Below are 25,648 nucleotides of genomic sequence, written 5' to 3'. Positions count from 1 at the left end.
AATTGTCTTGTGTAAAATTTGTTTGTATGTATAAAATTTTGGCAGATGTTTTCAAGTTGCCCTTTAATACAATTGTACTGTTTACACTCCTACCATTCTTGCTTGAGAGTGCCCATTTTTCAAATCTTGACAATTGTATTAGTTTGTTTTCATGCTGCCGATAAAGACATACCCGAGACTGGGCAATTTACAAAGAAAGAGGTTTAATGACTTATAGTTGCACATGGCTAGGGAAGCCTCACAATCATGGTGGAGGGCAAGGAGGAGGAAGCCACATCTTATGTGGATGGCGGCAGGCAAAGAGAGCTTGTGCAGGGAAAGTCCCCCTTATAATACCATAAGATCTCATGAGACTTACTATCATGAGAACAGCCCAGGCAAGACCCACCCCCATAATTCAGTCATCTCCCACCAGGTCCCTCCCACAACACGTGGGAATTATGGGAGCTACAAGATGAGATTTGGGTGGGGACACAGAGCCAAACCACATCAACGATACTGGGCTTATGTATTCTTTTAATCTTTGCAAAACAGATATGTAAACATTGTATCTCATTTTAATTTGCAATTCTTAGAGATACTATTATTAGAGATGCTGACCTTCTTTTCATGGGGATGAGTATTAGAATAAAAAATGTAAGAATCAGCTATCTTTTCACACTTGATTACACTTTTTTTAAGTTTTTTTTTTTTTTCCCAAGACATAGTCCTTCTTTGTCACCCAGGCTAGAATGCGGTGGTGCGATCTTGGCTCACTGCAACCTCTACCTCCTAGGCTCAAGCAATCCTGCAACCTCAGCCTCCCAAGCAGCTGGGACCACAGGCCTGTGCCACTATGCCTAGTTAATTTTTGCATTTTTTGTAGAGAAAGGGTCTCACTTTGTTGCCCAGGCTGGTCTCGAACTACTGAGCCCAAGCGATCCATCTGCCTCAGCATTCCAAAGTACTGGGATTATAGGTGTGAGCCACTGTGCCCTGATTACGCTTTTTAAGAAGAAAGCAAGTCCACAACTCCTTCAGTTTTTGAGCAAGTGAACCAAGGAAGATTCAGTCTATTCTTAGGAAGTATTACCAGTGTTTGTACCATAGCAAAAGCTAACATTCATTCCTTTAATATAGTGTTTCTTAAGTGACAGTTTTTCTTTTTTTTTTTTTTTGAGCCAGAGTTTTGCTCCTGTTGCTCAGGCTGGAGTGCAATGGCGCGATCTTGGCTCACTGCAACCTCCACCTCCCGGGTTCAAGCGATTCTCCTGCCTCAGCCTCCTGAGTAGGTGGGACTACAGGTGCACGCCACCATGCCCAGCTAATTTTTGTGTTTTTAGTAGAGACGGGGTTTCATCATGTTGGCCAAGATGGTCTCGATCTCCTGACCTCGTTATCTGCTTGCCTCAGCCTCCCAAAGTGCTGGGATTACAGGCATGAGCCACCATGCCTGGCCAACAGTTTTTATTTATCCCAAGGTGTCACCATTAAAAAAAAACTTCATGAGGCCAGGCGCGGTGGCTCACACCTGTAATCCCAGCACTTTGGAGGCCAAGGTTGGGGGATCACGAGGTCAGGAGATCAAGACCATCTTGTCCAACATGGTGAAACCCCGTCTCTACTAAAAATACAAAAATTAACTGGGCATGGTGGCACGTGCCTGTAATCCCAGCTACTAGGGGAACTGAGGCAGGAGGATCACTTGAACCCGAGAGGCAGAGGTTGCAGTGAGCTAATATCGTGCCACTGCACTCCGGGACACAGTGAGGCTCCATCTAAAAACCAACCAACCAACCAACCAACCAAACAAACAAAAAACCCTTTATGAAATCAACGATGCTCAAATCGCTATAATAAATATAATACAGAGAGCTTGGAAATTTGGGAATTTCTGGCCCCTGCCCAGAGAGATTTTGAATCAATAGGTCTAGAGTTGGGCCTGAAGTCTGGCTTTTCAAATACAGAACCCAGGCAATTCTGATTCGTGGGGTCCAAGAATAAAAAATTTGAGAAGCATTAATTTAAAGGATTCTGAGAAATTGTTTTAAAAACAATCTTTAAAAAGATCTAAAGTGAACTTTAATTTTTAAGGTTATGGACTTCCACCTTTAGTAAGGGGACCAGGTAGCTAAGACCAGCCCTATTACTGAGGACAACTAGAAAAGCTGAATAAAATATTTCCTAAAAATTTGCTTGAAGTCATCTAAGCGTTATGAAGGTAGTGAAGAATACCAAGATCTTGGAAAGTGGAAGAATCTAGAGGAGTGAGTTCAAGATCTGTTGTCATTTCCCCATTTGGCATTTGCCAACTATAGTAGAAGTGGCTGGAAGGCTGAGCAGTGCTTTCAACATTTTGTCAGTTCAGGGATACAAGTTAAAAACTAGCTCCAGCCCAGCAATGAGCAAGTGAAATTTGAAATTAAAAACATACCATTTACGGCTGGGTGCAGTGGCTCATGCCTGTAATCTCAGCACTTTGGGAGACCGAGGCGGGCAGATCACCTGAGGTCAGGAGTTCGAGACTAGGCTGGCCAACATGGTGAAACCCCGTCTCTACTAAAAATACAAAAAATTAGCCGGGTGTGGAGGTGCACATCTGTGATCCCAGCTACTCGGGAGGCTGAGGCAGGAGAATTGCTTGAACCTGGGAGACAGAGGTTGCAGTGAGCTGAGATTGCGCCACTGCACTCCAGCCTGGGCGACAGAGTGAGACTCTATCTCAAAAACAAACAAACAAACAAAAAAACAAGAAACAACAAAAAAACACCATTTACATTAGCATCAACCCCAATGAAATATTTAGGTATAAGTCTAACAAAATATGTTAAAATCTGTATGAAGAAACCTACAAAACTCTGATGAAAAAAATCAGTAAAGAGCTAAATAAATGAAGGATTTCTATGTTATGGATAAGAAGGCTCAATGTTGTCAGTTAGATGTCACTTCTTCCCAACTTGATATATAGATTCAGTGCAATCCCAATCAAAATCACAGCATTTAATTTTGTGCCTATCAACATATCAATTCTAAAGTTCATATGGAAGCTGGGTGCAGTGGCTCACACCTGTAATTCCAACACTTTGGGAGGCTGAGGTGGGTGGATTTCTTCAGCACAGGGATTTGAGACCAGCCTGGGAAACATGACGAAACCCCGTCGTTACAAATATACCAAAATTAGCTGATCGTGGTGGCAAGCGCCTGTCATCCCAGCTACTTGGTAGGCTGATGTGGGAGGATGTCTTGAGCCCAGCCAGGAGGCAGAGGTTGCAGTGAACTGTGATTGCAATGCACTGCAGCCTGGGCGACAGAGCCATTTTTTACTTGTCCCAAAAAAATAAGTAAGGGCCTGGTGTGGTTGCTCACACCTGTAATCCCAGCACTTTGGGAGGCCAAGGCAGGCGAATCACTTGAGCCCAGGAGTTCGAGACCAGCCTGGCCAAAATGGTAAAACCCTATCTCTACTAAAAATACAAAAGTTAGCCAGGCATGGTGGGGGGCACCTGTAATCCCAGCTACTCAGGAGGCTGAGGCAGGAGAATTGCTTGAACCCAGGAGGCAGAGGTTACAGTGAGCCGACATTGTGCCACTGCACTCCAGCCTGGGCAACAGAGTGAGACTCCGTCTCAAAAAAAAAAAAAAAATTAAAAAATAAAACCCATAGAATGTCTAACACCAAGAGTGAACTTTGGGTGATAATGATGCATCAACATAGGTTTATCAATTGTAATAATTTATATTATTCTGGTGTGGGACACTGATAGTGTGGGATGCATGTGTGATATGGGCACTGTACTTCCTGCTAAATTTTGTTGTGAACCTAAAACTGCTCTGAAACCAAAGTCTATTTAGAAGGAAAAACAGTTGAGTATATCATGTGTAGAACGCCCCAAGATTTGGAATAGGACATCTAAGGGTAGACTCTTGAGACTAAGAATGAAACAGAACTGGCATGAATTGAAGCCCAGCTTTGAGAATTCCGGCAGGTAGAAAATCTCAGTCCCTAAAATTGGATTAAGGTGACTCTGGGTTCCTAGTGCCCTAGGACAAAACTCCTCTCTGAAGGAAGAAAATATTGTTATTACAGATTATTTCAGCAAAGTTTCAAACACAGTGCCCAGCACGTAATCAAAGATAATGAGGAGATAATGTGAATGAGAATCAAAAAAAGCAAGTGCCTCCAGGGGCTCTAGAATGATCAGAAACAGGATCTAAAATAACCATGTTAATTATTGTTAAGGTATATAGAGAATGTCAACTGAGAATTTGAATTGTTAACAAGGACATAGCAAATTTGAAAAAGACCAATAGAAATTGTAGGACTGAAAAACTATAATACAGATTAAGAATTATATGGGCCGGGCGTGGTGGCTCAAGCCTGTAATCCCAGGACTTTGGGAGGCCGAGGCGGGTGGATCACGAGGTCAGGAGTTCAAGACCAGCCTGGCCAACATGGTGAAACCCCGCCTCTACTAAAAATACAAAAAAATAATTAGCCAGGTGTGGTGGCACATGCCTGTAGTCCCAGCTACTCAGGGAGGCTGAGGCAGAGAATTGCTTGAACTTGGGAGGTGGAGGTTGCAGTGAGCCGAGATTGCGCCACTGCACTCCAGCCAGGGCGACAGAGCAAGAATTTGTCTCAAAAAAAAAAAAAAAAAAAGAACTACTGCTGCTCTAGCTTATTTCAGCTTACTCTCCGACCTTCAATTTAGATGTTATTTATGTATTTATTTTGGAAGCTTTTCCTGACTAACTTGCTTGGATGTAGGCTCCCTTAATAATCCTCTTCACCTATTACTAGCAGCTCTTTTCAAGGCCATTGTATTTTTTTTAATATAATGGTTTTACTGAGATAATTAGCTTATACTGCTCACGTCTTTAAAATATATAATTTTTAGTATATTCATATAGCTGTGCAACCATCACCAATCAATTTTAGAGCATTTTCATCACTTCCAAAAGGAACTCTGTACCCATCGGCAGTCACTCTCCATTTTCTCCCTAATCCCTCAGCCCTAGTAGGAGGCTGGAGCAGTAGCTCACTAATGTTGCTTTGAACATTAGTGTACATGTTTTTGTTATATGTTTTATTTTTATTTTTAGAAACAGAGTGTATTAGTCTGTTCTCACATTGCTATAAAGAGCTGCCTTAGACTGGGTAATTCATGAAGAAAAGAGGTTTAATTGACTCATAGGTCTGCAGGCCTAACCGGAAGCATGACTGGAAGGCCTCAGGAAACTTACAATCATGGACCAAGGCAAAGGGGAAGCTATCACCTTCTTCACACGAAAGCAGGAGAAAAAGACTGTGAAGCGGAAAGTACTACGCACTTTTAAGCAACCAGATCTCGTGAGAAGTCACTCACTATATTGAGAACAGCAAGGGGAAAATCTGTCCCCATTATTCACTCACCTCCCAAGTCCCTCCCCCAACACTGGGAATAACAACTGGACATGAGATTTGAGTGGGGACACAGAGCCAAACCATATCACAGGGTCTCACTACGCTGTCCAGGCTAGAATGCAATCATAGCTCACTGTAATCTTGAACTCTTGGCCTCAAGGTATCCTCCTGCCTTGGCCTCCCAAAGTGCTGGGATTATAGGCATGTGCCACTGAGTCTGGAATGGATATATGTTTTCAATTCTCTTGGGTATATACCTAGGAGTGAAATTTCTGGGTCTTATGGTGACTTTATGTTTTACAATTTTGGGAACTGACAGACAGTTTTTCAAAACTTTTTTTTTTTTGAGACAGGGTCTTGCTTTGTTGTCCAGGCTATATAGTGCATTGGCTCACAGGCTTGATCATAGCATAGCACACTGGGGCTTCCACCTCCTGGCCTCAAGGGATCCTTCTGCCTCAGCCTCCCAAGTAGCTAGGACTATAGGCCAGTGCCACCATGCCTAGCCTAAAGCATTTTATATTCCTACTAACAGGGTATAAGGGTTCTAATTTCTCCATAGCCTTGTCAACACTTGTTATTTTCTGTCTTCTTGAACATAGCCCTTCTAGTGGGTATAAAGTGGTATCTCCTTGTTTTTTTTTTTTTTTTTTTTTGAGACTGAGTCTCGCTCTGTCACCCAGTAACAAGCTGGAGTGCAATGGCGTGATCTCAGCTCACTGCAGCCCCCTCCGCTTCCCAGGTTCAAGCGATTCTCCTGCCTCAGTCTCCCGAGTAACTGGGATTACAGGCCTGAGCCACCAAGCCTGGCTAGCTTTTGCATTTTTAGTAGAGATGGGGTTTCACCATATTGGCCAGCCTGGTCTCCAACTCCTGATCTCAAGTGATCTGCCCGTCTTGGCCTCCCAAAGTGCTGGGATTACAGGTGTGAAGCACCGCGCCTGATTGTTTTTTTTTTTTGAGACAAGGTCTCACTCTGTTGCCCAGGCTGGAGTGGAGTGGGATGATCTTGGCACACTGCAACATGTTGCCCAGGCTGGTCTTGAACTCCTGGGCTCAAGAGATCTGCCCACCTGGGCCTCCCAAATTGCTGGGATTACAGGTGTGAGCCACGGTGCCCGGCTTCCTTGTGTGTGTGTTTTTTGTTTTTTTTTTTTTGAGATGGTGACCAAAAAAACACAACAACAAACAACAAACAAAAAACAAAACGAAGTCATTCTTTTGCATGTGGATGTCCAGCAGTGGTAGTACCAACTGTTGAAAAGACTGTTCTTTCACCATTGATTTGTCTTGGTGTTTTTGTTGATGTAAATGTGAGGGTTATTGATTTATTTCAGGATTCTCAATTCTATTTGTTTATATTCTTATCCTCCATAAGTATGCCCGTAGGGCCACTGCGTATGCCAGTAGGGCCATTGTGTTTTACAGAAGAAATCTAAGAAGAATCATTCTTTTTTTTTTTTTTTTCCATTAAAAGTCATGTTTACTAATCTAGCACCACAATTCGTCTTAGAACCTCCCATGCAGTTGGAAAGGGAATATGGGCAGAGGTGAGTATGTTGGAAATGTAGGGTAGTTCTCAAATTGAGGCCCCATTTTGCTTGCTCTAAAGCCAAAAAACAGGGTCTAGCAAAGAGTTGCCCAGAGGCTGGAGATGAAAACAAAAGCTTTTGGTTCAGATGGTAAAGGAGGCCCTCAAGAGCAGTAGAATCAGTATATCCCGAAGGCAGTGCTGGAGGCATTCTCATGAAGTAGGGGGTTTCTTCTTGGCATCCAAGTCCTTTTTAATTTCTTCAAGTTTTTTAGCCAGGTTTGGTATGTCATAGTTCTGAGCCAGATACATTCCAACCACGTTGCCCAATGTAAATCCAAGCAGGAATTGGAGCATGATGTTGGTGGGGAGGGCGAGGAGGGCGCAAAGGGCTGCTGCAGCTCTGCAGGCCGGTCAGAGCCTGCTTCCCCATGCGAGGGGAGCGGAATCGCCCCCCCCCCCGCCAACTTTTTTTTTTGAGGGAGTTTCGCTCTTGTCGCCCAGGCTGCAGTGCAATGGCGCGGATCTCGGCTCACTGCAACCTCCGCCTCCCGGGTTCAAGCGATTCTCCAGCCTCAGCCTCCCTAGTAGCTGGGAATATAGGCGCCAGCCATCATGCCCGGCTAATTTTTGTTATTTTTAGTAGAGACGTGGTTTCACCGTGTTGGCCAGGCTGGTCTCGAACTCCTGATCTCAGGTGATCCGCCCGCCTCGGCCTCCCAAAGTGCTGGGATTACAGGCGTGAGCCACAGCGCCCTGCCAAGAAGAATCATTCTTTAACCTTAACTCAAAGCAACCAATTCAAGGGTTGGAATTACTCACTCCCCATTTAGAACTTTCAGCAGCGGTCTTTAGCATCAGTAGCCGTCAAGATTGTGTTGGGTCGTTGCTTTCTTGTTGTTTTAAATCACGGTCATGTGTTTGGCAAGGGTGCTGGTTAACCGAAAATGTTGCTTCTAGAGCTAGAAGTACTGGCATTCAAATAAACATATTTGGGGGTGGGGGGTTGATGAACAAGGCTGGGAGGAGACAAAAGAAGTATCTCGGCTCAGTCGTCAGAGACGCGCAAGGTGTAAGGGAGAGAGAGCAATCTAGGTTGTGAGAGTGGCTCCAAACATTGAGACATGGAGCCAGGACCTTTGCTCCTGGGGGATGGCCCTAGTACTGATGCGCAGGACCTGGTCCTTGAAGGAGCTGACAAAACTGCCGTTCACCCGCGCAACCACCGGCAAAGCAGCTCCACAGCCTGCCCCTCCCCTTGGCTGCTCCCCCACCCATTTCCCGCCTTGTCTTTCCTCTCTTCTCTCTCTGCCTCCTCCCTGCGCGAAGCGGAAGTGACGCGAGGCGTAGCGGAAGTTACTGCAGCCGCGGTGTTGTGCTGTGGGGAAGGGAGAAGGATTTGTAAACCCCGGAGCGAGGTTCTGCTTACCCGAGGCCGCTGCTGTGCGGAGACCCCCGGGTGAAGCCACCGTCATCATGTCTGACCAGGTACCGGGCTGGGAGCCATCCAACGGCGGTGGCCAGGGCCTTCCCTGCAGGTCTGCCTGCCGCTAGGCTGGGGTCGGGGATGGAGGCGCGGGGGAGGGGAGCGCGGAATGGGGGAGGGGGCGGCCGGTGGGGACTAGGCAGGCGAAGGAGAGGAGCCGACTACGGCCGGAGGTGCCGGGGCCTGCTGCGGGGCTCCCGGAGCCGCCCGCCCCTCTCCGGGCTCGCTCATCACCCCCTGTACCCCACCGCCTCTGGTGGCGGTCTCCCTCATGTCGTCCCACTTCTTTCTCCCGGGTCGACTAGGTGCAGAGCCCCGCTTCCACCTCCCTGGGAGGGTCTCTGGAGAACCCGTCCGTCTCCCTCCAGAGGACTAATCGCAGAAGCAGGGCCCTAGGCCTTAGTTATGTAACGGGAGAGAATCCCTGACTGGGAGGCTCCGTGGCCCTGAGAAGCGGCTGGACTCTCCACTTTTTGCTTCTTCGTCGGGAGGGCGTGGGGCGGCGAGGGAGGGAGACGTCCGATGTTGTTGGGAATCCTGCCTCCGTTCGGATTGGAGCTAGGGCAAGGATGCCGCTGCTCTCCTCTGAGTCTTTTTCCGTGTGGGGGTGCAGAGCTGTCGCCTTTTTACTGTACTTTCCCGTTTCTTACTCGGGATTGGTTCATCCTAGCTCTCCAGCTGTAAGAGAGCATTCATAATAACCAAGAAAGAAAATAGAACTAAACTGCTAGAGCAACAAAAAGCATCTCACCTGGGCATTAACCTGAAGAAGTCTCATATTTTTGAGGAAAAGCATAGGAAAACTTTGTGTATGTAGAGTAGTTGCAGAATATTTGCAGAAAGTTGTCTGGTAAGGCCAAGTGCTCCAGCTCACTGTTAGTATCAATAATTTACTTGGGATTTGCACTTAATCAGGAGTGATCGATTTCCCCTTTTCTTCCTCATCCTGTTCTAATTAAACAACTTTATGGCTAGTTTTTAATTCATAAAGTTTTTGTCTGGTCTTTTGTTTGCTCAGACGACTTTGACTTTTTTTTTTTTTTGAGACGGAGTCTCGCTGTGTCGCCAGGCTGGAGTGCAGTGGTGCGATCTCCACTCACTGCACCCTCCCGCCTCCTGGGTTCAAGCAATTTTCGGGCCTCAGCCTCCCGAGTAGCTGGGATTACAGGCACTCACCACCAGGCACTCACCACCACACCTAGCTAATTTTTGTATTTTTAGTAGAGACGGGGTTTCACCATATTGGCCAGGCTGGTCTCGATCTCCTTACCTCGCAATCCGCCCGCCTCGGCCTCCCAAAGTGCTGGGCTTACGGGCGTGAGCCACCGCGCCCAGCCGACTTTGACTTTTTACATTATTTTTGGACTTTTACTCATTTAATGGTAGTTGTTCAGAAAACTATTTTTCATTCAACTCCACGATGTACTTGAACTTTTAAATTTAACACACCTATTCCCTTGGCTTTTAACCCAGTTTTGTACCATTTCGTGAGAGCAAGTGAGGTTTTTGCAGATTGGTACTATTGTACAAAATGTACACTTAACATTTTAAAGCTTAACCATAATCTAGATGAATTTTGGATGGATCTACTTACTAATAATCTAGATTAATTCCCAAGTGGGCATTATAAGTGTTTCCCTAGGTAGTTGTTTACTTGGTTACTAGGAAGAAAAGTATAGGCGTAAATGCTTAGTTTCGTCAGCCTTTTATTTTGTTTCTCAGAAGCTTCCAGGAAGCATTTTGAAATTTATTGTAGACTGATGGAAGAGCAACATAAAGAAATAATTATAAAATGTAGAATTTATTGCTCCATTTTGAAGTCAGGTTATTTAAGAGATACATAAAGAAATGAAGGACCTAGGATACAAATAGATTCTTTTATTTCATGTTCATACTAGGACATTATTTGTCTTTTTCACTGTCATTCTTTCATGAGTGTTCAATGGACATTTCTAGAAACTAACATGACTTGTGATAAAACAAATTAAATGTGGAAGCAGATGTGAAAATCCAGCTGTTTTTATTAAGCCAGACATTAAAGAGATTTGCAAAAATGTGTAACAGTCCCACTCTTTCATTAATTTTGTTTTGAAAAATATTTTTAATAAAAATATATATTTTTTAACATATAACAGGTTTGTTGGTATTTTAAAATGAATTAATATTTAAGACATTTCTCAGTTTTCAGTGTTTAATACTGTAAACATCAATAGATGTAACCAACCTAACAAAAGCTTTATGGGATTCTAAATAAATTTAAGTGTAAGATTCCTGAGAACAAAAAGTTTGAGAACTGTTGCTGTAGGCTGATTGACCAACATCATTAGGACTCGCCGGGTGCGGTGGCTCAAGCCTGTAATCCCAGCACTTTGGGAGGTCAAGTTGGGTGGATCACGAGGTCAGGAGTTCGAGACCAGCCTGACTAACATGGTGAAACCCCGTCTCTACTAAAAATACAAAAAATAGCCAGGCGTGGTGGTGCGCACCTGTAATCCCAGCTACTCAGGAGGCTGAGGCAGGAGAACTGCTTAAACCCGGGAGGCGGAGGTTGCAGTAACTGGAGATCACTCCACTGCACTCCAGCCTGGGCGACACAGTGAGACTCCGTTTAAAAAAAAAAAAAAGACTCAGTACATTGGCCGGGTGCAGCGCCTCACACCTGTAATCCTAGCACTTTGGGAGGCCTAAGTGGGGGAGGATTGCTTGAGCCCAGTTTGAGACCAGCCTGGGCAATATAGAGAGACGTCGTCTCTACACAAAATAAAATTAGCCAGGCATGATGGCCTGTACCTGTAGTCCCGGCTACTCAGGAGGTTGATATGGGAGGATCACCTGAGCCTGCGAGGTCGAGGTTGCAGCAAGCCAAGATCATGCCACTGTACTTCAGCCTGGGCGATAGAGACCCTGACTCAAAACAAAGAAGACCCAGTACAAGTTCAGTGTTGAGTGCTGAAGACTTAAAAGAGTTATAAAGCTGAACCCTTAATCTTAAGAGGTTTATAAGTGAGAACAAGAATCTCCAAATCCTGTACTGTTTAATATCAGCATGAGACTAAACCACTGTCCTAAGAAGACAACCTTAATTTGAATCAAGTTATTTTAGAGTGATGTGTTTTCTGAGGCAGCTCTCAGAAGGTTATTGTCTGGTGTTAAAATAGTGAAATTGAGTAATAACAAGGTTAAAATCGGTGGACATTAAATACACACAAGACTTCAATTGCTGGGTCCTCCATTGATTAATGAAAAAATGATTGTTTTTGGAATTTGAGTGAAACACTTCTTAATGGCTGAGTAGGGTGGCTTACGCCTGTAATCCCACCACTTTGGGATCACTTGAGGCCAGGACTTTGAGACCAGCTTGGCCAACATGAGGAAAGCACGTCTTTACTAAAAATACAAAAATTAGCTGGGCCTGCTGGCTCATGCCTGTAATCCCAGCTATTTGGGAGTCTGAGGCGAGAGGATCGCTTGAGCTTGGGAGGTGGAGGTTGCAGTGAGCGGAGATCATGCCACTGCATTCCAGCCTGGGCGACACAGCAAGACTCTGTCCCCCCAAAAAAAAAAAAAGAAAAGGAAAAAAAACAAAAAACTTTTTTTTTTTTTTTTTTGAGACGGAGTCACAAAAAATTAGCCACCATGCCCAGCTAATTTTTTTGTATTTTTGGTAGAGACGGGGTTTCACCATATTGGCCAGGCTGTCTCGAACTCCTGACCTTGTGATCCGCCCGCCTTGGCCTCCCAAAGTGCTGGGATTACAGGCGTGAGGTGCCGTGCCTGGCAAAAAAAAAAACAAAACAAAAAACCCCACTTCTTTATAATTTTAACAATTCCAACATCATCTAGTGGATTTGTGTACCATGATTAAATAATCCTTTAAAACAAGTTCTAAACCTAAGGCCCATAGACCATAAAGACTGAAAGTTCGCTTACATTGTATGGAGTGTTTTGTGAGTATTTGTGCATATGTATTTTTTTTTTTTTTAAGATAGAGCATTGCTCAATTGCCCAGGCTGGAGTACAGTGTGGTGTGATCTCGGTTACTGCAACCTCTGCCTCCTGGGTTCAAGTGATTCTCCTGCCTCAGCCTCCCTAGTAGCTGGGATTATAGACACATGACACCACACCTGGCTAATTTTTGTATTTTTTGTAGAGATGGGGTTTCACCAGGCTGGTCTCGAACTCCTGACCTCAGGTGATCTGCCCGTCTTGGCCTCCCAAAGTGCTGGGATTACAGACGTGAGCCCAGCCATATATATATATTTTTTTTAAATAGGAGAAAGGACCCATAGTCTCATCAGGGGTACGTGATTCCTCAAAATGGTTAAGGACCATCCTTTAACCAGTAACAGAAATCTGATTGGGTGCTTTCCTTTAGCCCAGTCTCACCTTGTAGCAAAACAAAGTGCTCGTACAGAACCCGAAGCTTAATATCAAAAGGATAAGGGTAATTTGTACAAATATTTTCCCCTTCCTCCTTTCTGATATTTGAGTTTATAGTGTTTCTTTTTTATACCAAAATCATTAAAGGTAGCTTGGTCAGCTCTTCAATTCAAGTCTGTTAATTGTAGCAATTGGATGACTGTTCCACTCTAACTGAATCTGTATTAACACCCCCAAAGAGAGATTGAATGATTTCCTTTTATCTTTAGTCAAGGATTTGGAAGCATTGTGTAATTCTGATTATCTGATACATTACCTCAAAATTTTGTGACTTAAAACAACAGCCATTTATTTTGTTTATAAATCTGCAATTTGGACAGGGCTCTGTGGATTAGACTCACCTCTGCTTCTTGGTGTGTGGGGCCTCAGCTGAGATGACTCAAGTGGCTGGGGGCTGGAACAGCTAGTTGTCAGGTGAGATGAGACTGGATGGGGCAAGTGTCTCCATATAGTCTCAGAGCCTTTCTTAGTGGTTTCATCATGTGATGTCAGCATGGAGACCCCAGGGTATTCAGACTCACGGCTCAGGGATCACAGAGAGAATAGGTGTTCCAAGAGAACCTGGGTGGAAATAGCAAGTCTCCTACAACCTAGCCTTGGAAGTCACTTCGTAATTCTGTTGGCCACTCAAATCACTAAGGTCAGCCAGATTCAAGGGAAAGGCATTTATTTAGACACTGTTTCTCAATGGGAGAGTAACAAAGAATTTGCAGTTATCTTTAATCTACATTAATTGTATTTTTGCTGCCATGATAGTAGTATTCCCTGCAGTGTTCTATATAGCTCCCTGCTATTGATTTTTACTGATTTTAGAAATTCTTTGCTTGAGATAGCAGGAGAATATGATGAACTGGTTGTGTATTAAAATTCATAATTATGTGTACTACTATTTATATCATAGAATAGATATGTTAAACTGTAGTTATTACTTGAGTATGTAGTTAAGCATTTCATGCCCTAGGAGAAGAATAATACTGTGTCCGCTCTGATAGACATGAGGTCCTGCTAGTGGATGTTACAAATGTATAGATTGTAGCATTATCTAAACAAACTTTACTAGTAGTTTAAAAATTGAATATGAATGTTATGATTACTCATTAAGATTTAGTAGTTCAGATTTAAAAACTATTAAGTAGTTGTCAACTCATGACATCCTTTAGTCCCGAAGGCAGTTAGGGTGTCTCTTTCATAATTTTTACATGTAATGTTACAGTTATTTACGTTCCTTTTTTTTTTTTTTTTTTTGAGATGGAGTCTTGCTCTGTGGCCCAGGCTGGAGTGCAGTGGCATGATCTCGGCTCACTGTAACCTCTGCCTCCTGGTTCAAGTGATTCTCCTGCCTTAGCGCGTCGAGTAGCTGGAATTACAGATGTGTGTCACCACGCCTGGCTAGTTTTTATATTTTTAGTAGTGATGGGCTTTCCCCATGTTGGCCAGGTTGGTCTTGAACTCCTGACTTCAAGTCATCCACCTGCCTCGGCCTCCCAGAGTGCTGGGATTACAGGTGTGAGCCACCGCGTTGCCAGTTATTTACATTCCAAGTGTCTTTTCTCCATTACATCAGGCTTTATTTATCCTCTTTTTCCTGTAATGCTTAGCACATTGAGTGGATAATTAGTAAAAAATTTTTTAAAGGAGAGTGGCCAGATTCATTCAACAAATGTTTATTAAATGTCACAATGTTCACAGCACGATTCTAGGCCCTAGAATTGGAAGGTCGCCTCAAAAACATGAAACAGCAGGTACCTTCCTCCTCCTCTTTCAGTCCTCTTGATGTTGTTTTGTTATTGAGGCAGGGCTGGTTGCCATGGAATAGTTTTTCTCTTATGATATTTTTGCATACCTTCTTCATCTTTACTTCTGTTAGCAATAGACCTGGTAACTATATCCAAACTTGAATCATTTACTTCTTCCAGGACACTGGGATTGTTAAGGATGATTTTTTTTTTTTTTAAATGAAAGGTCTCACATATTTATTACTGAACCTAGCCAACCAACACGTTCATAACAGATTCAGAGAAAAAAATATATTCCCAATAAAACATGTCCAACTCTCTAGATAGTGGTGACATTTTCAGCTCGATATGGTAACATGATTGTGACCTTCAGACAGCATAAGTATGTTGTATCATGCAATGCCTTATAGACCCAGCTTGGTTCTTCTCCAATGTCTCCTTTTGGAGTTTTACCTGATTTTATTACCAGTTTTCATCCGAATCCACTGGGGAATGGGTCGATTTTGCTTTTGTTTCTTGGCCAGGAATCACTTAACCCTGAAAGTCTTGTGAGAAGACATGGCGAGAAGTGGAGTCAAGCACACACCACGATGGCAGATAAAGGAAGAGAGGCCGATAATCTTTTTTTTTTGAGACGGAGTCTCGCTCTGTCACCCAGTCTGGAGTGCAGTGGTGCCATCTCGACTCACTGCAACCTCCGCCTCCCAGGTTCAAGCGAGTCTCCCTCCTCAGCCTCCCAAGTAGCTGGGATTACAGGCACCTGCAATCATGCTCAACTAATTTTTGATCTTTGTAGAGATGGGATTTCACCATGTTGGCTAGGCTGGTCCTGAACTCTTGACCTCAGGTGATCCGCCTGCCTTGGCCTTGCAAAATGCAGGGATTACAGGCATGAGCCACGGTGCCTGGCCCAGTTAATTTTTTATTAAGACATCTTTAGCATTCCATTTTGGAATTCCCTGAAGTTGTGATTTAAAAAAGTATATATATATAATGCTGATATTCTACTTAATTAATTTAATTAATTTTTTTTGAGACACAGTTTCGCTCTTGTTGCCTAGGTTGGAATGCGATGGCGCCATCTTGGCTCACCACAACCTCTGCTGCCCGGGTTCAAGCGATTCTCCTGCCACAGCCTCCCGAGTAGCTGGGATTACAGGCATGTGCCACCATACCCAGCTAATTTTTTTTTTTTTTTTTGAGACAGAGTCTCAGCTGGAGCGCAATGGCGTGATCTCTGCTCACTGCAACCTCTGCCTCCTGGGTACAAGCATTTCTCCTGCCTCAGCCTCCTGAGTAGCTGGGATTACAGGCACGCACCACCACGCCTGGCTAAGTTTTTTTATTTTTAGTAGAGACGGGGTTTCACTGCGTTAGCCAGGATGGTCTTGATCTCCTGACTTAGTGATCCGCCTGCCTCGGCCTCCCAAAGTGCTGGGATTACAGGCGTGAGCCACTGCGCCCGGCTAATTTCATTTTTTTTTTTTTTTTAAGTAAAGATGGGGCTTCTCCATGTTGGTCAGGCCGGTCTCGAACTCCCGACCTCAGGTGATCTGACTGCCTTGGCCTCCCAAAGTGCTGGGATTACAGGCGTGAGCCACTGCGCCATCCCGGCTGATATTCTGTTTCTTTTTAAAAGAGTCATGGGGAAAAGTTCACACAGATACTGTTATTGAGCACCTTAGTTTTACAGTTTAAAATCTGGATAATTCCTGCAATGTGACTATGTTTACTTAAAGATACATTGTATCGGTTATATTTTTTGGCTATTTTTGCATTCAGTTGCCTTTTCTGAGCTAATGAGGATCTGAAGGAAAAGACCTGAAGGAAGGAAGGAAGGGTGGAGTTTTGTTTGCTGGGCTGGTTGTTCTCAATATCTAGGGCCAGTTATTTTTAAAGGTTTTACCAAAGAGTAATATACGTACAAAAAAGTGCACAAGAGTGTTTGGTTGGCCGAACTTTCACAAACTGAACACATCCATGCAACCAGCACTCAGATGAAGAACCGCTGTATTGACTTAACAAGTAGAATAGTTTTGTCTGTTTTTATACAGCATAACATTTTATAAGTGAAATCATACAGTATGTATCTCTGTGTGTTGGTTCTTTTGCCCGACACTGTTTAGAGGTTTGTTCATTATTATTGTGTATAGTTGTATGTTATTACATCTCATTGCTGTGTGGCTTTCCATTGTGTGGAATGCAGTACACTCAATTTACTTATTCATTCTGCTTTTGATGCCCATTGAGGAATTTTCTAGCACCTGTTTTTAATATGAGCCAAACTTATACCTTTTATAGCACCTTCTATTTCAGGATTACTTTTGGGCTGAATAACAGAAAGTTTGATTTATTGTAGGTTAAACAATTTTTTTTTTCTCATAAAACAAGAAATGTAGACAAAAGTAGCTCAAGGCTGATGTGGTAGCTCCACAGTTCCTTCATATTATTTTCTTCTCCATCCTTAACAGCAGTCTTTCACTCTGGTGCTTGTCTACTTGTGGGCACAAAAAAGCTACTTTGTGTTCCAGACAGGAGAAAAGGGAAAAAGTATGTCACTTTATATCTCTTTGGCCAAAATGGGTATAAAAGAAGCTGGGAAATACGTTTTTTATCTGGGTAAATTTAGGTTTCCCTTTGTAAGGAAGAAAGGGAAAATAGATACCAGATAGGTAATTAACAATGTCTGTCATACTTCCAAGTCTGTTTGCTAGTACTTTTGGCTGCAATCAAACTGGTTTGTTCTAGGCTTAGCATAGGTCTAGACTCAAAGGGTAAGGTTTACACAACCAGTAAAATTTTTAGTTATAGTTTTGAGTTCCTGAGAAGCTATCTGTGCATGACTAGTGTTTAACTACCATTCAGGGTTGAATGTAAATATTCAGAGGCCCATTGTGTTGACAGCTTTGACCTAAACCTTGAAGTTATACAGTTAAATCTGGTCAGTTCTGTTCTAAATCTCTAGTACTGTCTTACTAAGTTTGAACATATGCATCATGAAGATGAAAATATACATATATTTTTGTGTTTTTAGAATTGTGGGCCCAGTGCAGTGGCTTACTCCTGTAATCCCAGCACTTGGGAGGCCGAGGCAGGCGGATTGCCTGAGCACCAGAGTTCGAGACCAGCCTGGGCAACATGGTGAAACCCTGTCTCTATGAAAAAATACAAAATTTAGCTGGGGGTGGTGGTGTGCGCCTGTAGTCCCAGCCACTGAGGAGGCGGAGTTTGCAGTGAGCCGAGATCGTGCCACTGCACTCCAGCCTGGGTGACACAGCGAGACTCAAAATAAATAAATAAATAAAATGGAATTGTGGTAAATTATTTAAGTATAAGGGAAGTGACTTCACTGTAATTCTCAGTTTTTCCCTTTTAATGGTGCATTAGAATTATCCTGTTTAACCCTTTTTGAGCTTTCTTCATTAGGAAATAAAATAAATTGATATATATAGAATTTGAAGCTTGGAGTGACTTTTTTTTTTTTTTCCGATACAGTCTTGCTCTGTTGCCCAGGCTGGAATGCATTGGCGTGATCTCGGCTCACTGCAAGCTCCACCTCCTGGGTTCACGCCATTCTCCTGCCTTAGCCTCCCAAGTAGCCGGGACTACAGGCGCCCACCACCACGCCCAGCTAATTTTTTGTATTTTTAGTAGAGATGGAGTTTCACCATGTTAGCCAGGATGGTCTTGATCTCCTGACCTCATGATCTGCCTGTCTTGGCCTCCCAAAGTGCTGTAACTACAGGCATGAGCCACCGTGCCTGGCTCGAGTGAATTTTTTAATGAATTTTTTTAAATTTATGTTTAAATGTACTGTATTATAATGAATCCTTGTGGCCTCCTTTTGGCCTATAATCTACAGCATCCCATTATACTCCCCCATATTATTTTGAAGCCAATTCTAAATATTGTATCATTTCATCTGTAAATATTTCAGTATGTATCTTTAAAAGAGAAGGGCTTTTTCTTTATTTTTAATTTAAATTTAATTTTTTTTTTTGAGACGGAGTCTTGCTCTGCCTCTGCCGCCCAGGATGGAGTGCAGTGGTGCCATCTCTACTCACTGCAAGCTCCATCTTCTGGGTTCACGCCATTCTCCTGCCTCAGCCTCCCGAGTAGCTGGGACTACAGGCGCCCACCACCACATCCAGCTAATTTTTTGTATTTTTAGTAGAGATGGGGTTTCACTGTGTTAGCCAGGATGGTCTTGATCTCCTGACCTCGTGATCCACCCACCTCGGTCTCCCAAAGTGCTGGGATTACAGGTGTGAGCCACCGTACCTGGCCCCCCTTTTTTTTTTTTTTGAGACGGAGTTTTGCTCTTGTTCTCCAGGCTGTAGTGCAATGGCGCAGTCTTGGCTCACCGCAACCTCTGCCTCCCGGGTTCAAGCGATTCTCCTGCCTTAGCCTCCCTAGTAGCTGGGATTACAGGCATGCACCACCATACCCGGCTAATTTTGTATTTTTAGTAGAGACGGGGTTTCTCCATGTTGGTCAGGCTGGTCTCAAACTCCTGACCTCAGGTGATTGGCCCGCCCCGGCCTCCCAAAGTGCTGGGATTACAGGCATGAGCCACAGTGCCCAGCCAAGGCTTTTTCTTTTAACATGACCAATATACTCTTGTCACACCTTAAAAAATGAACAGATTTGTTAATATCATCAAATAAGAGTAAATGTATTTTATTTTTTGTTGAGTTTTCCTAGAATCCCTCCTTTTTCAGTGAGAATAAGCAATCCAGCCGGGCACAGTGGCTCACGCCTGTAATCCCAGCACTTTTGGAGACTGAGGTGGGCAGATCACCTGAGGTCAGGAGTTCGAGACCAGCGTGGCCAACGTGGCGAAACCCCGTCTCTACTAAAAATACAAAAATTAGCCAGGTGTGGTGGTGTGTGCCTGTAATCCAGATACTCAGGAGGCTGAGGCAGGAGAATCGCTTGAACCCGGGAGGCAGAGGTTGCAGTGAGTTGAGATCACGCCACTGTACTCCAGCCTGGGAGGCAGAGCAAGACTCTGTCTCAAAAAAAAAAAAAAAGGCAATCCTTGTGCAGCTGGGTCCGTGACACATTGGCAGTAGTTAAGTGTGATGCTCTGTCATTGTGACTGAATTGTCACTGTACTGATTACCAGAGTGCTTTTTTTGGCATGATCTCGGCTCACTGCAACCTCCACCTCCCGGGTTCAAGTGATTCTTGTTCCCCAGCCTCCCGAATAGCTGGGATTACAGGCGTGCACCACCACCACTTTTTTTTAGTAGAGATGGGGTTTCTTCATGTTGGCCAGGCTGCTCTTGAACTCCTGGCCTCAGGTGATCGCCTGCCTTGGCCTCCCAAAGTGCTGGGATTACAGAAGTGAGCCACTGCGCCCAGCCTCCAGAGTGCTTTTAAGCAAAGGTCTTGTTCTTTTGACTTTGAAATAGCATAATAAAACCCTCCTCATGAATATTGTACATTTGAAAATGAGGCCTATTGTGTTTTCCATATCTTTTGCAGTCTAAGAGGCTTTCAGTTCTCTCTTTGATCCTGTATATTCACTTAATCTTTCCATCACCCATTTCTTCTGCTTTGGGGCTGTGTATCCTTTCCAGCCAAATCACCGAGCTCTCTTTGGGATTCTCTTTTCTTTGATGACCTAGTGTCCCAGACTCAGAGCTAAATGCTTTCACTGTTTTGTAATCACTGTATCATACCGTTCTGTATTGGCTGCTTTTTACAAGGAAGAGAAGGAAAGACAGCCTACAAAAGACACTGAGCTCGTTGGAGACAAACTTTGGCCTTTTTTTGTACAGGATCTTCTCATTTTCAAGGCTAGTTTGTCAAAGAGAGAAGGCAAAAAGCTTGATGACTGCCTTAAACAAGCATGAGGCTATTAAACAAGTGGTACAGGTGATTGTTATTATGGTGGTTAAGAGTTGGGAAGACATCACCAAATGGAGTGTCTAGGGAAAGTGGCAGCTTGTTTTTGGAAATTTAAAATCCAATTGTTCACATATTCTTATGAAATTGAGGTGAATTATCTCTTATTCTCAACTGTGAATGCAAAAAACTGAAAAGATCTGTTTGAACTATTGCATACAGAAGTATGAAGCATGAGTAAGATTCTGTGATATACAGAAAATAGTGCTGTCAATCTTATTTATTCAACAAACATTTAAAAATTGCTTAGTATTTATTTGGCACTACAGAGGTTAGAGAGGTGAAAAAACTTGGACCCTCCACTTGTAAACTTGTAGGGAAGACAAGACATACCAACCTGTCACAGAAAACTGTTTAATAAGAATATTGAGTATCTTCAAAAGTACCAGGCTCTGTGCTTGACCAGAAATACAAAGAAGAGTAAGGCATGCCAATAAGAAACTCAAATCTGATAGGAGAGACAGATATGCAAACAAATGGTTATGATAGATAAGTAAGCAGTATGGGAACATTTAAGAAGATGATCAGGGAAGTGATGTCTGGGTGGTCATGAGAGGTGAATAGAGTGGGAAAGGGCCTTCCAAGAAGAGGGGGTCAGCATGTAAAAAGATAATTGAGATAAGGTGGAGGGTGCCATGTTCCAGCAATTGTAGATAGTTGTGGCTGGAGGATAGGATATTTGCTAACAGAGGGAGGAGAATAAGGTTTCATTGCTAGGCAGGGACCAGCACATGAAGGATCAGTGTATGTCAGCTAAGGAGTTAGAATTTTTTTTTTTTTGAGACGGTGTCTCCGTCTGTTGCCCAGATGGGAGTGTAGTGGGCGATCTCGGCTCATTGCAACCTCTGCCTCCCGGGTTCAAGCGATTCTCTGCCTCAGCCTCCTGAGTAGCTGGGATTACAGGCATGTGCCACCACACCCGGCTAATAATTTTTGTATTTTTAGTAGAGACAGGGTTTTGCCATGTTGGTCAGGCTGGTGATCCACCCTCCTCGGCCTCCAAAAGTGCTGGGATTACAGACGTGAGCCACCATGCCTGGCCTAGGAGTTTGAATTTAACCCTGAAGATTTTGAGCAGACCAGATTGCATTTTAGAGAGATGGCTCTGGTGACAGTTTGGAGAAATAATTGAAGGGAGGAAGACTGGGAACCTCAGTTATTCTATTTTTAAAATTAATTTTTTTTTTTTTTAGTGACAAGGTCTCGCTCTTTCACTCAGGCTGGAGTGCAGTGGCACAATCTTGGCTCACTGCAGCCTTGACCTACCGGGGTCAAATGATCCTCCCACCTCAGCCTCCCAAGTAGCTGGGACTATAGGTGTGTACCACCACGTCTGGCTAATTTTTGTATTTCTTGTAGAGACAGGGTTTCACCGTGTTTCCCAGGCTGGTCTCAAACTCCTGGCCTCAAGTGATCTACCTTGGCCTCCCAAAGTGCCAGGATTTAGGTGTGAGCCACTGCACCAGGCCAGTTATGTTTTTGCAGTGATGTTAATAAGCATCAATGAGTGGCTGAACTAAAGCAGTGGAAGGGAGAGAATGGGATGGGCTTGAGAGCTAGTAAGAAATAGAATTGTCATGGCTCATGCCTGTAATTCCAGCACTTTGGGAGGCTGAGATGGGAGGATTGCTTGAACCCAGGAGTTCAAGACCAGCTTGGGCAACATAGTGAGACCCTGTCTCTAAAACAAAACAAAAAAAGATACAGAATTGTCAGAATGATGAGTGATGTTAAGTATGAAGTTTAATGTTTAAAAGCAGAAGAGGAGCCAAAGATGACCCCGGAATTTCTGTTGTTGGCAGCTGATTGTATGGTAACCATTTATTGTAATTGGGAATCCAGGAAGAATTATAATTTGTTTTGATTTTGATTTTTAGAAAGAGGAGTTAAAACTGACACAAGAGTTAGAGATAATGATTTAGTTGGGACACTTTCACACTGACGTATCCAAGGATATATTCAGGCACTTGGATATATGAGTGTGAAACTCATAAAGGTTAGAAGGAATAATTGAGTTATTAGTATCTGTTTTTTTTTAGACGGAGTCTCGCTCAGTCGCCCAGGCTGGAATGCAGTGGCGCGATCATAGCTCACTGCAGGCTCCGCCTACCGGGTTCACGCCATTCTCCTGCCTCAGCCTCCAGAGTAGCTGGGATTACAGGTGCCCGCCACTACGCCCGACTAACTTTTGTATTTTTAGTAGAGATGGGGTTTCACCGTGTTAGCCAGGATGGTCTCGATCTCCTGACCTCGTGATCCGCCCACCTCGGCCTCCCAAAGTGCTGGGATTACAGGCGTGAGCCACTGCGCCCGGCCGAGTTATTAGTATCTGAGAACTAGTTGGAACCATGGGTCACCAGGGAGACAGAAAAGCAGAGGATTGAAGACACAGAATTCAGATGAAACCCAGCATTGAAGGAAATTACAGAAATGAGGAGAGAACCTAATCTTGGCAGCCAAAGGTGGAGAGTTTTCAAGGTAAAACTCAATCAGTGTTTGTTTGAGAGAGTTACAGATGAGATTTGAAAGTGTACATTGGATTTAGCAATAAAGAATCCACCTGCTAACCACTGGTGAGGAGAGTGTTAAGTGGAATGATGGGGGCATAAACCACATTACAGTAGGTTGACAGTGAAAGTGGGGATAGCAAAAGCTGAATACTCTTTAAGAAGTTTGATTTTGAAAAAAGGTGAGAATTGGCTGGGCGTGGTGGCTCACGCCTGTAATCCCAGCACTTTGGGAGGCCAAGGCGGGCGGATCACAAGGTCAGGAGATCGAGACCATCCTAGCTAATACAGTGAAATCCCATCTCTACTAAAAATACAAAAAATTAGCTGGGCGTGGTGGCACGCACCTGTAATCCCAGCTACTCAGGAGGCTGAGGCAGGAGAATTGCTTGAATCTGGGAGGTAGAGGTTGCAGTGAGCCGAGATCGCACCACTGCACTCCAGCCTGGGCAGCAGAGCAAGACTCCGTCTCAAAACAACAACAACAATAACCACAAAAAGAAACAAAAAAAAGGGGAGAAAAACGACTAGAGAAGTAAGGTCAAGGGAGAGTATTTTTAAGTTGAAAATAAATGCCATAAAATATATGAATAAATTGCAAGTAGGAGCATTAAAGGAAGATACTAATATCATTTGGAAGGTTGGGGGAGTGCTGTGGTTCATAGACGAGTTTTAAAAAATCCTGGACTTGGCCTTACATGGTGGCTCACGCCTGTAATCCCAGCACTTTGGTAGGCCAAGGTGGGCAGATCATTTGAGGCCAGGAGTTCAAGACCAACCTGGGCCAATGTGATGAAACCCTGTCTCTACTAAAAATACACACACAAAAAATTCCTGGGCGTGGTGGTGCATGCCTGTAATCCCAGCTATTCAGGTGGTTGAGGGATGAGAAAATCGCTTGAACCTGGGAGTCAGAGGTTGCAGTGAGCCGAGATTGTGCCACTGCACTCCAGCCTGGGTGACAGAGCGACACTCTGTCACAGAAAAGAGAAAAAAAAAGCAGGCCGGGCGTAGTGGCTCAAGCCTGTAATCCCAGCACTTTGGGAGGCTGAGGTGGGTGGATCACCTGAGGTCAGGAGTTCGAGACCAGCCTGGCCAACATAGGGAAACCCCATCTTTACTGAAAATACAAAAATTAGCCGGGCGTGGTGGCACACTCCTGTAATCCCAGCTACTTGGGAGGCTGAGGCAGGAGAATCGCTTGAACCCAGGAGGCAGAGGTTGCAGTGAACCAAGATTGTGCCATTGCATTCCAGCCTGGGCAACAAGAGCGAAAATCTGTCTCAAAAAAAAAAAAAAAAAGAAAAGAAAAAAAAATACTGAACTTAAGTTCATGTGTGAGGTAGATATCCTTGAGGTGATTTCAAGAGAGGCTGAGAGAGGATATGTATATATATTCCAGGTAAATGAAACTAGGGCCGCAAAGGGCTGAAGTTGAAGTAATGCTAATGGACATATTCAGGGAACAGCAAATAGTCCAATTGAACAGAATCTTTGGGTTCGTTGAGTGAATGATGAGAGAAAAATGAGAATTGAGCTTGATGGTGGAAGCAGAGAATGTCATGCTATAGAGTTAGGTTATAGGCCCTAAAGTCCTGGAAGGTATTTATGCTTTTTGATCTGAGTAGTTACAGGATTGGAGAAGCTGGACTTTAGGAGAATTCTGAAGCACTGAGGATGATGGAGGGGAGGAGGGGAAGAATTCTTTTGTGCTGAGTAGCCGCTATAGCTACCCTATCTAGGAGACACAGGAGCAAAGCCACTCATGTTGTGCTGATATATTGCTGCTAGGGGAGGGGGCTGTCCTTTGTGCTAACTTAAACAAAGCTTCTTAAGGCCTCTTCTCCTTCCAGTTACAGAGGACTCAGGGCTTGGTTGCTGTTTATTGCCCTTCACTGCATGGAATAAGCTCTTTGCCTTCTAGATACTTAGAGGAAGAAGCAGCTGTTTACTATGAATATAAATTCATAGAAATGTGGAGAGACTATATTTGAAGACAGTCTTCTAGTTTTCAGGTGAAATACTGTCTCACTAAAGAAGGTTAATTTTGCCTGCTGCCGTAATAGTCAGTAGTCAGCAAATGTTAAAAGCACTGCAGAATGAAAAACAGGCAAGGATTCATACTAATGAAATCAGTTCTATTATCTAAGCATTTCCCTAGACTCTAGCCTGTATTTTAAAGTTAAAAGCTGCTTCTAGTTTAATATGTTCTTTTAATTGTTGAATGTTAAAGAATTTTGTATTTTAAGTTACTGGCATGAGATACACAGGTAATGGTTATGGTTATTCTTATCAAATACGGATTAACTGCTTGAAATTATTACGGATAATAAGGTATATATCTAAATAAGTGGGTAATTTGGTGGCCAAACTAAGGTGTAGCACATAGAGAAAAAAAGCTACTTTTTTACCACATTATTCATGAAATTTTCCAAGGTACCCCCTTTACTAAAAATGATTTGCTTATTCTTGAGATACTTCATGGTGAAGTTGTTTTAACTAATTTATTCTGTTAACCTCATTTTCATTTCAGTATCTCTTTATTGGAAATTGTTTTGTAACTGTTTTTGTGATCCTTTTTTTTTTTTTTGAAGAGATGAGGTCTTGCTATGTTGTCCAGGCTGGCCTCCAACTCCTGGGCTCTCAAGCAGT

The 25,648-nt window shown here is 43.6% G+C and overlaps 2 protein-coding genes and 1 pseudogene across 3 annotated transcripts in view; 1 reads left to right on the top strand and 2 right to left on the bottom strand.

Annotated features, from left to right (window-relative positions):
• Window positions 1–6,857: 6,857 nt before the first annotated feature.
• LOC100986346 (short transmembrane mitochondrial protein 1) lies at window positions 6,858–7,979 on the bottom strand. Its single transcript, XM_034953846.3, has one exon. The coding sequence runs from the start codon at window positions 7,269–7,271 to the stop codon at window positions 7,128–7,130; it is 144 nt and encodes a 47-aa protein (XP_034809737.1). The 5' UTR covers window positions 7,272–7,979; the 3' UTR covers window positions 6,858–7,127.
• Window positions 7,980–8,115: 136 nt separating this feature from the next.
• Window positions 8,116–25,648, top strand: part of SUMO1 (small ubiquitin like modifier 1) — a 32,238-nt gene continuing 14,705 nt past the window's right edge. Inside the window, exon 1 of one of the 2 annotated variants that reach the window (XM_003820763.4) lies at window positions 8,116–8,402. In XM_003820763.4, coding sequence (XP_003820811.1) covers window positions 8,391–8,402 — 12 coding nt within the window. In that variant the 5' untranslated portion in view covers window positions 8,116–8,390. The remainder of the gene's footprint in view (window positions 8,403–25,648) is intronic. The other variant, XM_034954815.4, reaches the window with a different exon arrangement.
• LOC117979442 (large ribosomal subunit protein eL39-like) lies at window positions 14,830–15,136 on the bottom strand (annotated as a pseudogene).

This window comes from Pan paniscus, chromosome 13, assembly GCF_029289425.2.
Source record: "Pan paniscus chromosome 13, NHGRI_mPanPan1-v2.0_pri, whole genome shotgun sequence".
Lineage (NCBI taxonomy): Eukaryota > Metazoa > Chordata > Mammalia > Primates > Hominidae > Pan > Pan paniscus.
Note: the sequence above shows the minus strand (reverse complement) of the source record. Positions and strands in the feature narration are given on the sequence as shown.